Source organism: Orcinus orca, chromosome 3 (assembly GCF_937001465.1).
Source record: "Orcinus orca chromosome 3, mOrcOrc1.1, whole genome shotgun sequence".
Classification (NCBI taxonomy): Eukaryota; Metazoa; Chordata; class Mammalia; order Artiodactyla; family Delphinidae; genus Orcinus; species Orcinus orca.
Window position 1 is genome coordinate 176,514,227 of NC_064561.1, and position 12,064 is coordinate 176,526,290.

Here is a 12,064-nt window from a genome sequence, read left to right on the forward strand (position 1 = left end):
AATATTAACTTAAAGCACCAATTTTAACAATCAATTTCTATCCCATTACACAGAAACTACTAGATAGGTACCCTGAAATTAAGATCAGTTTCTTAGGATTGTTCCCTTCTACTGAGACAGCAGCACTGTAAGGTTTTATTTCTGCAAAGTATAATACATGACCACAAAGGTCCAAGAATGCCAGTGGAAACTGCAGTAAAGCAACCCAAGTAGGAAAGAAACATGAGTGTTGCTTAATCCCAATGACTATGTTCCTCTAAAAGGAAAAGCATATTCCTGAAAAAAAGAGGAAGTTTTCCTAAAAAGAGGAAAACTTCTTGTTTCATTTCAAAAGATCCTAAGTATAATGTGCATACTAAGACAAAAAAAATTTTTTTCATAGTATAAGTTTAGGAAGTTGGATTAGAAAAATTTACTTAGTTGAGATTTGCTTTATATAAACAAGAGTTCTTATTTCTATAATTCATGCTTTAAAGGTGACTTATTCCTTTAAACATTAATTTAGCACTAAGCTTTTCTTACAAGAACAAAGACTAAAGTCTATATAGATCATTTTTTCCTCTCAAAGAAAATTTGGTCAAAATCAAGAGTTTCACACTCTATATATCAATTATTTTACATAATGAGAAACAAATGCAGAATAATCTGCAGACACATTTTCACCCCCATACGCAAGGGAAAACAACAAAGAATGGGCTTCCTGTTAATTTGCACCATCTTAAATATCTACTAAAAATTAAGAATGAATGGAACTTTTAAAAGATACTGTGTTTCAACAAAATACAGATAAATTTCTTTTGCTCTTTTATAGATAATATTCAGAAAACAATTTTTCTGTCTCATCCTTGATCTATTTATTCAGTCTCTTCTTTGACCATATGGCTTCCTATTGAAGACAACTGTTTCCTGATGAAAACACTGCTTTCTAGTCCCTAACACAGAGCAAATAACTTGGAATTTGGTGGAAGAAACTTGGAAAATATTCCTCCTTCTTAGGAGTAATTCATATGCACTAAGGAAGGAATTTCTCAAAGATATTCCCTATACAGAGATCTGCAGCCTGAGGTCTCTCTATGAGACACCAATAGTACAGTCTAACAATAACCCAATTCTATCAGACTCCACCTTGAGGAACTGAATTCTAAAACCTTGGTTTACTCAACTGTTTCCCTTACCTTTCCCCAAAGCAGAAAAACCTGTCAGCTACATCTCAACCCTGCCTTCCTTACTCTCATGACTCCCAATGGGAGGGACTCTTAGTGTTGTCACAGAATCCACATAGCTACAGTTGTTAAAGTGTTTGGAAGTAAACTTTGCTGGAATCTGGTTCTGAGGGGAATTACACTTTCCTCAAGCCTATATCCATCTCTGCGACAGATCCCAAGCCAAGGTCTCTGGTAAGGCCTTGGTCAGGATTTTAACAGATGAAAACAAGATCTTCTGCCATAGGGAAGAACACACAGATAATCAGCACGAAATTAATTCCAGATGTGGAATATTATATAGTCTCAAGTCAGTCTAAAATTGGCTTCTACAAAGAGAGACAGAAGTGTGCAACAGAAGCAAAGTTGGTAAATAACCGTAGTCAATGTTGCTTAGGAAAGAAAGTAACTGTATACCTGGGGTCTTCCTATACCAGATGACTGTCTAAAACTGTTTCATATATTCCTAAGTTTAAAAACAAAACAAAACCTGTAACAAGACTCCTAGAAAACTAAACTCCTACCATAATACCATAAATAAAAGCATAAACGCCACTTACCAAAAACAAGAATGAACAGTGTGTTTAAAGACACCACCCAGAAGACGTGTTCCTAAAGGAAAAGAGCATTAATAAAACATATTCATCTCCTATTTGATTTATCTTTAATCCATTTATTTAGTTATAAGACTGATATTTTTACTATAATTTTGAGATTTTGTTCAGAAATTATGTGTAACTTCATTTTTCATTAGACAGCTCATAAAACTAAACCTAATGAAACTTAAAGTTCATAATGTCCACATGAAAAAAAATCAAAGAAATCAATCCATAAACATTTCTTCTTCAGAAATTAATAATCTATCACAAACTACACAGATTCTCATAAATAATCGCCAGGTTTAAGTCATATGACACTAAAAAATTCTAAGTAAAGAAAAATTTGAAAACCACATTATTTCTGAACAACATATCAATGTAAACTGCACAGCACTTCTTTCAGTGTCCAGTGTGTTCTCATGCCTTCTTTAAGGTCACTTGATCTTCTCTGGTCCCTTCTGTCCCCATGGCTTTCTTTGTTCAAGTCTCAGAATATGCGCTCTCACCTGTCCACACTCCACGCTTATGTACTACCGCCTCAAACATGAGGCCCACCCATCTATTCCTCCGCATGTGCTCAGTCACGCTCCACGCTATTGGGACACCCAAGCCTGTTCGCCCAGGCCCACTACCTCCCCCTACAATCAAGTTAAATGATCCTTCCAAGGGGGCCATGGAGGAATATTTTCATGAATCTTAACATGGTAAGATTTTCTTTTTAGAAAGATTATTCTAATCAGGTTCCCAATTTGCCACAAATCCAAGTGGCAAGAGGATGATAAGTCTGTTTAAGAGAGGACTACTACTGTACATTCCTACTTAAGCATGTGGGCTCATATCACTTGAATTTTTCAGCTTCTCTGCCTTAAGGGCTCCCAAACTGTCCTTATCCTCAATATCTTTTGTGCCTCAACCTCTAGTTATCTTCTATAAAAATTCCCTGCTGACAACTCCCCTCTGCTAAGAAAGGCCTGACTAAGCCCTCTTCTATGCCTCTCGTGTCCTATACACACTGTTTGTCAGAGTCTTTACCTAAAGTTCCTTGTTTACATGTTCATTTCTCTCTACTAAACTATAAAGAGTCTTTGAGAACAGGTACCCTATTTCATTCATTTCTGAATCATCCAGTAACTATCACAGCTGGCACATGGTACATATTAAATAATTTGTAACAAATGCATGAAGTCATCCTGTGGTTTTTTTCCTAAAAATTAGAATGGATTTGAATTAACACCACTGCCTCAACGACTTCTATCACTCATCTATGAGGGACTGATAAAGTACAGAAATGAGTATACAGCCAAATAATACCTTCTACACTGACCATACTCAAGCCTTGAATAGGAGCTCACTAATATCACATTCTTACTAATCTGTGAATTATCATCAAATACATTCCTCAAAATCCTCACACTACTAACCTCCACTTCCTATTCTGGCCTGAGGAGCCAGCCTGAAGAGGAAGCCAACACTGTGGAAAGCAGAGGAGACAGATGGAAATTATCTGACTCTTCAATGACATTGCTGAGCCCCTGGATCAAGCACACCTGAAGCCCATCCTTCCTCTGGACTTCCTCCTGTGTTACTGGTTTGGTCAGCTGGGGTTTGGCTACCTGCAGCCAAAGTCATCTTGATACCTAAAACTATTTAAAAATCCCAAATGGCAAGTGATTTTGTATTACAGAACCTGAAAAGAGCATCATTTCTCCTTAAAGAACAAGTTAATTAAAGAACTGTTCTTCACCTTACAGTCGTACTCTTTATTATTAAGGTAAAGATAGGAGAGGCGCAACAAACAGGGGGTTCCCTCTGTGAATAGTGTAAAACTGCGCTGTTTTCACCAGTTCTGGCATTAAACATTGCAAGGTGGGACTTTTTTTTTTAATCATTTTTTTTAAATTTTTATTATTTATTTTATTTATTTATTTTTGGCTGCATTGGGTCTTCATTGCTGTGTGAGGGCTTTCTCTAGTTGTGGTGAGCGGGGGCTACTCTTCATTGTGGTGCGCGGGCTTCTCTTGTTGCGGAGTATGGGCTCTAGGCGTGCAGGCTTCAGTAGTTGTGGCACACGGGCTCAGTAGTTGTGGCTCATGGACTCTAGAGCACAGGCTCAGTAGTTGTGGCGCACGGGCTTAGTTGCTCCACGGCACATGGGATCTTCCCGGACCAGGGATTGAACCTGTGTCCCCTGCAATGGTAGGTGGATTCTTAACCACGGCGCCACCAGGGAAGTCCCACAAGGTGGGACTTTAAAAGAAAGCCAAGTATTCTTAACTACCATCAACTTTGAATTTCATTTTCTAAAAATCAAATATGTTTAATAATTTCCTTTGTAAATAATATTACCTTTATGCTTTGCCAGTTATTTTCAATGCACAAAACAGACTTTCTTCAACATATTAAGTAATCAAAAATCACAGGGCATTCTGACCTTTAATATAAAAAGCCAGAACATACTGTAAATCTGAAATCACTGAATCACTAAGACAAATAATTAAGTTGCAATTCTGTTATTAAAAAAGATTAGCTTGCACTTCCCTGGTGGCGCAGTGGTTAAGAATCTGCCTGCCAATGCAGGGGACACAGGTTCGAGCCCTGGTCCGGGAAGATCCCACATGCCGCAGAGCAACTAAGCCCGTGTGCCACAACTACTGAGCCTGCGCTCTAGAGCCCACGATCCACAACTACTGAGCCTGTGTGCCACAACTACTGAAGCCCTCAGGCCTAGAGCCCATGCTCCGCAACCAGAGAAGCCACCGCAGTGAGAAGTCCACGCACCGCAACGAAGAGCAGCCCCTGCCGCCGCAACTAGAAAAAGCCCACACACAGCAATGAAGATCCAACGCAGCAAAAAATAAATTAATTAAAAAAAAAAAAGATTAGCTTTACTTACCAGAAAAACGAGTGATCCATCAAGTCCTAGCATCTAAAATAAATAATATGCATTAATTTAAGATGCAACAGGATTTTTTATTCTATTTATGGAAAAAGCTCATTTTCCTTTTAATATTTTTAAACATAATATTTACCCACTACTTTCCAATACAGCCTATCATTTTCAGAGAGTGAAAAACTTCTGTTCTTGGGAGTTTTATATTTTGTATCTTCTTTTAATCCAAATTATATGATTATAAAGTTAAAATTTTCTATCTTGGGTTTCAACTCAGTAGATATGGAGCCAGTCAAGATTTCATGATACAACAGTATTACTTTGTCAACTGAAGCATCAGAATAATACTTAAATTTAAATTGTTACTTCATTTTCAAAAGTCCACAATTTCAAGTTAAAGATTATGTAAGTGGAGCAAGGTTTGTATTAAAGGCCAGAAGATAGAAAACGGTATCAATAGACCTTTATCATAATATTTTTAATATTTTCATCACAAATAATACATTACTTAATTTTCCCTAGAAATTGAATTTCTGGTAATTGTTTTCATTAAATGTAACTGGAAAATTAGTGTATACATCTAAATATGGTCAACTTTAAGATATACATTAGGATTAAAACACTAGGATACTTGATAGAAAGAAGTCTTACTCACTCTTTCCCATGTAAGCTCTTCTGCAGCTCGGTCCCACTCTAAAGCATTCCAGTTCATGTCGTCTGGAAATATAATTGTAGTTTAGAGATTACTGATAGAACTTGAATTATAAATAAATATACTCTTTTAATTTGGTGTTTTATAACTGTTGTTGAGAAGGTAAACCACACTTAAAATATTTCCAAACTGAGTATTTGCTTGTTAGGCAATTTTTAAAAAACATAAATAAATACAACATATAAAATAAGATGATTCTAGATTGTGATAAGTGCTAGAAAGGAAATAAGCAGGGTTATGTGAAACAGAGGCATTCAACAGCTCTAAATCAAGAATGAATATGGTGGATTTGAGAAAAGTGAAGAAGCCAGGGGACTAGAATTCTCTGGGTGAGGAGGAGAGGGTGGCAGAAGATGCAGTATGACAGACAGACAGGGATCAGATCATACAAGAGGAATGTGAAGTCTGAATTGTTTTGTTCTTTAACATAATGGGGAGATCACTGACACATTTTAAGGGCAGAGAGCAGTACAAACACTATGTGGAGCAAGAATGGAAGAAGGAAGACCAGGCAGGACCTACTGCATTAGACAAACAGAAGGAAACAAGGGCCAGCACTAGGGTACAGGAGCCGCAGTCTCAGAGCCTTTGAACATATACCCACCTCTCCCTGCAAAGGCCCCCTGCTCCCATTACACAACTGGCTTCTTTTCATCCTTCACGTCTCAGCTCCAATATCACTTACTCTGAGCTACCTGGGGAACCTTATTTAAAATAGGTCTCTCCTCAGTATCATCCTCAGAGCAACGTGCACATTTACCACAATGTGTAATAACAAACTTGTTCACTTGGATATTTCTACTTCGTCACTAGACCAGAAACTCCATGAAGGCAGGGATCTGGTGTTTGAGTGCCTGGCACACAAGAAACACTCAGGTATCAGCAGTGATAAGTGGACCCAGAGACAGTGCAGCGCTTGACAGGAAAACTCTGGGGCCAGAGGAAAGAAAAGAAGGTGGTGACCTACTGACAGCTGACTGGCAGGCTGGTCTCAGAAGTTCTTTACCACTCTGGAGTTATACTGCCAGAAAATGAGAAACTGGTTTCTTTGGGTGCTATCTGGCCTGCAGAGTACACTTCAAGAATTCTTCTTTGATAATAAAAGTTGTACCGACTCAATAAAAATGGCAAAGGAATAAGATAAAACTGTATCAAGTTCCATTTTAAAAAAACAGGATCTATTCCAACTTACAAATAATTTCTTCCCATCCATCCTATAAAAAGTCCTGTGTAAAGTAGAATTTTATTTTATCTCATCTAATCTTATTTTATTTTATGGCCGCACCATGCGGCACTGTGGGATCTTAGTTCCCCAAAGAGGGATTGAACCCATGCCCCCTGCAGTGGAAGCTCGGAGTCTTAACCACTGAACCACTAGGGGAGTCCCTAAAGTACAACTGTAAAACTCAAAATGTGCCCTGCTTCATAGAAAAAAAAAATATGCATATGTATATCCATAAATGCAAGTCTGCCAAAATAAAGTAAAAACAGGTTAGAAACAGAACTTCAAACCCATTAAATTTTGAAAACTCCAATGCTCCCCAAGGTGAGCTGGGAATGGACTCATGGTCGTGAAGGAAGGCTGAGCACAGGCCGGCAGCCATTACCCTGTGCCCCATTGTTAGCATCAGCTGCATCTTCCCCGCCCGCGTCGTCCTCCTCCTCATTCTCCTCCTCCTCCTCTTCTGCCTGGTCATCCTGGGCTGCAGGGTTTTCCCCCACCACTGCGTTCTCAGCTGGTGGGTTAGCAGGCTGGTCGGGGGCAACATTTTCAGCACCATTTCCTCCTGCTGGAGCCTAAAATAACAGAGGAGACCAGAAATTTGGCTAACTTGCCTCAGTTTTGCTCTATTTTCAAATAGCACCCTCCCTTCTAAAAAAAAACAAAACTAGCAAACAGACACAAACTCTATTAAAATTCCAGAAAAACCCCACCTCTCAAGGGCATTTCTTCTAAATGTATCTGAATTTGGATCAACTTGGTATATAAGAACATAAACTCATTTAACAGTGTACATATTCATTCAATATAATTTAGAGATGAACATTTCACAAAGCATTACAGGAAACAGGTTAACAAATCTGGCTATCTTGAATACATCATTCCGTAATCCTTCTTTATAAGGCATCTCTTGTCTTTACTGACCACTTCAGGGATGAAAATACATTTATGTATCTGTTTACACACATACTGATATATAACTTAATTCTCAGTTCACACTTGAGGAACGGTTTCTCATTTCTGCTCAGGAGGGTAAGCCTGTCCATATGAACTTTATCAGTTTACACAAGCACCCTTCTCTGGCTCTTCCTGAATTCTGCTACCTACCAATTGCAAAGACCTAGTTGTAGTTAATTAGAACACTGAACTCCTATGGAGTTAATGAAGATTCTAAAAGAACTGTATTACAATGCTTCAAAATATGAGGTACAATGATTAAAGTATTAACACTAGGTAAAAAACTTGCTTAATAGTCCCATTTTTCATATGTGTGGTTTTCAAAGGCGAAGTTGTACTCTTAATTCTGTAGAAAAAAGGGTATGGCAGAATTTGATGAAATCAATCTTCACACTAAAAAAAGCCAAAGGTCCTTAATTGAAAAATTAAGTCGTTAAGTATCGTTAAGTATTATTTTGAATTTTATAGTCAATTTTTTCATAATAAAATTTTACAAAGGGCAAATTGTTTTTGTATTGTGAGTAGCCAGTTTGGGTTCTTTTTTACATTTTCAGCCCTATAATTTCTCAGTAAACAAGATAATAAAAATTATTTATCATATCTTCCTCTTCTTAATGTCTCTAGCAGACACTCTTGTATCTAAGCATGTCATCTCATAAATAAAAAGTAAAACTATACAAGACTGTTATCAGCAGTACTCCAATTTTTCTACTTTTGGTAATGTTTCTACTAAAAGCAACAAAGGTGAGGCATTTTACACATGAAGAAACTAATGAACAAAGAGGGTAAGGGGGCTTCCTTAATGTTATGCAGCACGTCAGAAGCCCACACAGGAGGTTTGTATATTAACTGCCAGGCCGGCGGTAAGCTGTTAACCCAGGCAAAGGGAATGAAAGAGCATGCAGTATACCCCCAGTACTGTTCCCAGTCTCGCTAGAAAACTAAGAGGCAAAGTAACAACAGCACTCTTTTGATTTTTCACATCTCCTTTAATCTTCTCCCAAACGTTGTCACTGTCCTGCTTTGCAATGAGGGACACGGGAGTCAAGGGTTTGGGTCTTAGAGGGTGACAATAATTCTTATGTCCTACCCAAATAAAATGAATTTGGGGATAGAGGGAGCTACCTCATTTTGGTGATGCCCAGCAGCGTTGAAGGGCGGAGCAGCATGCTCCAGCCAGATCGGGGCTCCCCCGTGGACTATCTGCTCTCGCAGCCACACCAGGCTGATGAACGCACACAATGTGCACGTCACCACAAAACAACCCTGCAAACAATCCGCCAACAAATTGTCCCTATTTAAAAAAAAAAAAAAAAGTACATAGAATTACTCCAAAGAACACTTAAAATTAAGAAACCAAAGGTAACAACATTCACTTTACATAAAAATCTCAGAAAGAACAAGAAAAGTCAGTCATAACTTTCTGGTGAAAAATCAGTCTCTCAAAAAGAATTATTTCTGAGGATGGTGGCAATTTATCTATCTTATAAGCTGGCCAAACATGTTTATTTATATATTTGTATTATATGTGTTCATATTATAGAAAGCAAAGAATAACATCAGAACTACATAAATTGGCTATCCAGCCTCTCTTTGAACATAGCTGAGAAAAAGGAAGGCAGCAAGCAAAAAACTGAAAGTAGCCAAATACTTGACAAAGGTCAAGTATTAAATACATGTAATTTCCTAAAGATACATGACTCTGTCCAACCCTTACTAAGAATATCCTTATCCTTATTTTATACACAAGTTGAACCAACTTAGTTAGCTGATACTTAAACCCATGTAAATGAACAGAATCAGCAAATCAGAAAGGTGGAGAAGGGCCTCTAGAAAGGCCTAAAGACAACATAAAGGAAGGCTGAGAAATACACAGTACACAATGCGTGAGGCAAAGGAGCCTGTGGTACATTTTACAAATGCCTCATTTAGAACGCAGATTAAATTTTGATGCCAACTGCAAATACACCAAAAGTATATTAGTTTCTCAACAAATCCAGACAGATCAAGTATGGTTCACATGAAAATACACGCAGTATAATAATACTGAAGACCTCTTTGTTCTTTTCCTCTCTGAAGGAGCATATCCTTCCCTGGTCTATGTCTGATTTCAGAGTAATTCAAAGGTAACTCAAGAATCTTGGTAGCCTTTGGAAAATTCACCACCATAACAGACATTTTTCCCTCCATGGAGAACTTAAGGAAGGGTCAATTTGGGAGACCTCGGCCTGGTAGCTCCAAACTGAACTAATGTGGCCCTCAGATGTTATCTGGAATATACCTTAATCAAAAGAGGAATACTAATCACCCCCTTGCTAAGGACCCCTCCAGACCATTAAAATTTTGATAGGTTGGGACTAAAATACCCCCTTCTCTACTCCTTCCTTGTCATCAGCAATAAGAACAGCAACTGCTTATTGTAGAGTTTATTGTAGATTTTTAAATGGTGACAAACTGTAGAATCCTTTCCTTTTCCCTCACACCTTGAATCTGGGCTGATTTGTGAACTGTCTGGACCAGAAGCGAATTTCCTGAGTTCTAAAGCCTAGAAGAGAGCTTTCAGGTAAGCTTCCACTCTCACCCCTTTAGAATGCTGCCCTGAGGCCACCATGGAAAGAAGCCCCACTAGCCTTCTGAAGATGAGAAGCCATATGGAAGAGCCAAGGTACCCCATCTTAGACTACCCAACCCCAGTGACACATATGCATAATGGAGGCGAGCCCAACAGATAAATGGATCAGCTGAGCCCAGCCCAAACTGCTAACTCCCAGAATTATGAGCAAATAAAATGTTTGTTGTTTTAAGCCACTAAGTTTTAGGGACAGCATGTTTTGCAGCAATAGTTAACTGATAGACTGTGCCTAGAGATGCTGAGGAACTGAGCTACAGAATATGTAGCAGCTGCTAAGATATTAAGAAATTTTAAGTAAAATTTCAGAAAATGGATTCTATAGAGAAAAATGAAACATTACTCAGAAAAAATAAGTGATTTACTCATAAGTGCTTTCAGAAAAACTGGCTCAATTCTTCAAATTCTAAAAGGCAGCATGAGATTATAAAAGCAACCCACGCTTACAATTTCTTTCCACTATTCCCACCAAGCTTTCAGCATTCTTCCCATGTCAATGAGGAAGCTCATGAAGGCAACTCAGGTGTGGCCCACTAACCAATCAGGTCACAGAGAAAAGGAGAGCCTGCCAACATAAGGCAAGCAACAGCTCTGAGTTTTGGTGATAATTTTGCTATGTATTAACATAGTGCTCAAAATTCACATATAGTTTTTACATGTATTTGTGAATTTAATCTTTGAACAGCCCGCCCAAATCCCTGAGGCATGATCTTCCTCATTTTACAGATGAGGAAACAGGGGTTCAGAACTGTCCAGTGATTTGCCCAAGGTCACCAAAAAGTTGCAGATGCAGCAACTTTTAAATTCCAATGTCAGGGTTCCTTCTGTTACAACCAGCTACATCTTTGCATCACCTAAGTGATCACACTTGCCAAAAAACCAGATGTTTAATGGTTCCGCCAACAAGAAGTAAAGGTGGTAGGCAAGTAAAATACTGCCTTACTTGAGACTAAAATACTAAATTTTCACTGACATGGCTTCCATAAACACCCGTTTTTCACAAAGCCAAAGCCTACCAATTTAAGCTTTGGTAAACATTAACATATTTAGCCACTTAAAACAGAAACCATTAAAGAAGTAACACACCCCCACTTTACTGAACAGCACAGATGGGACCTCAAGTCACCTCTTCTAAACAACTGAGATACTGACTGGCTGCTACACTGCTCTCTCAAAAATTACAATGATAAATACAACTCTAGCCTCACACTAAATGGAACAAGACTGCCCTGGTTTAGAACGGTCCTTTTATTCGTTCATAGATATTAAAATATAACTTCCATCACTCTTAGCAGTCACCCCTTGCTCTTTTCTGATCTCCCTCGCTACTTCTAATATGTGCGTTTATTTCGTATACGATTCCTAAATGAAAGCCGGGGGTGAGCTACATCATATACATGGAGACATATGAATGACACTTCAGCCAAGACTGATTTTTCTTGCCTCTATACTAAGACTGTGTTCTGGATGGCTGATATAAAAATCTGATGTCCAAAAATAGTAACGCTGTCCTATTTGTTTCACTGAATCATTTCATAGAAAGTCAATATTTTCATACAAAGGGCTACCTTATTACACTATTTCTAAATTCTCAAGTGTGTCAAATTACTGCTTCTCCTTTTTATGAGGGCCACAGCCATTAGTGCCCTATTTTCAAGATCCTTGTCTACTTATAAACATTACTTAGAAAGCTGTTGTAATGTAAATAAAGTTCAAGTTCAAAACCTTTTATCTTATCTATTCCCTATACTGCCAAAGAAACACATAAATTAAATAACTTGCCTGTTCTATCCAAAAAAGGTAAAACTAGCAAGCAGGAAAAACAAGTTGCAAACACATCTAATATTTCTAAG

At 38.1% G+C, this 12,064-nt stretch overlaps 1 protein-coding gene across 4 annotated transcripts in view; it reads right to left on the reverse strand.

Annotated features, from left to right (window-relative positions):
• MARCHF6 (membrane associated ring-CH-type finger 6) overlaps positions 1 to 12,064 on the reverse strand; it is a 76,072-nt gene that overhangs the window by 35,928 nt on the left and 28,080 nt on the right. For all 4 annotated transcript variants that reach the window (XM_033436590.2, XM_033436589.2, XM_033436588.2 and 1 more), the window contains exons 6-10: positions 8,708 to 8,876; positions 7,011 to 7,200; positions 5,347 to 5,408; positions 4,695 to 4,727; positions 1,763 to 1,814 (exon numbers count right to left, since the gene is read on the reverse strand). In XM_033436590.2, the coding sequence (XP_033292481.1) occupies positions 1,763 to 1,814; positions 4,695 to 4,727; positions 5,347 to 5,408; positions 7,011 to 7,200; positions 8,708 to 8,876 (506 nt within the window). The remainder of the gene's footprint in view (positions 1 to 1,762; positions 1,815 to 4,694; positions 4,728 to 5,346; positions 5,409 to 7,010; positions 7,201 to 8,707; positions 8,877 to 12,064) is intronic.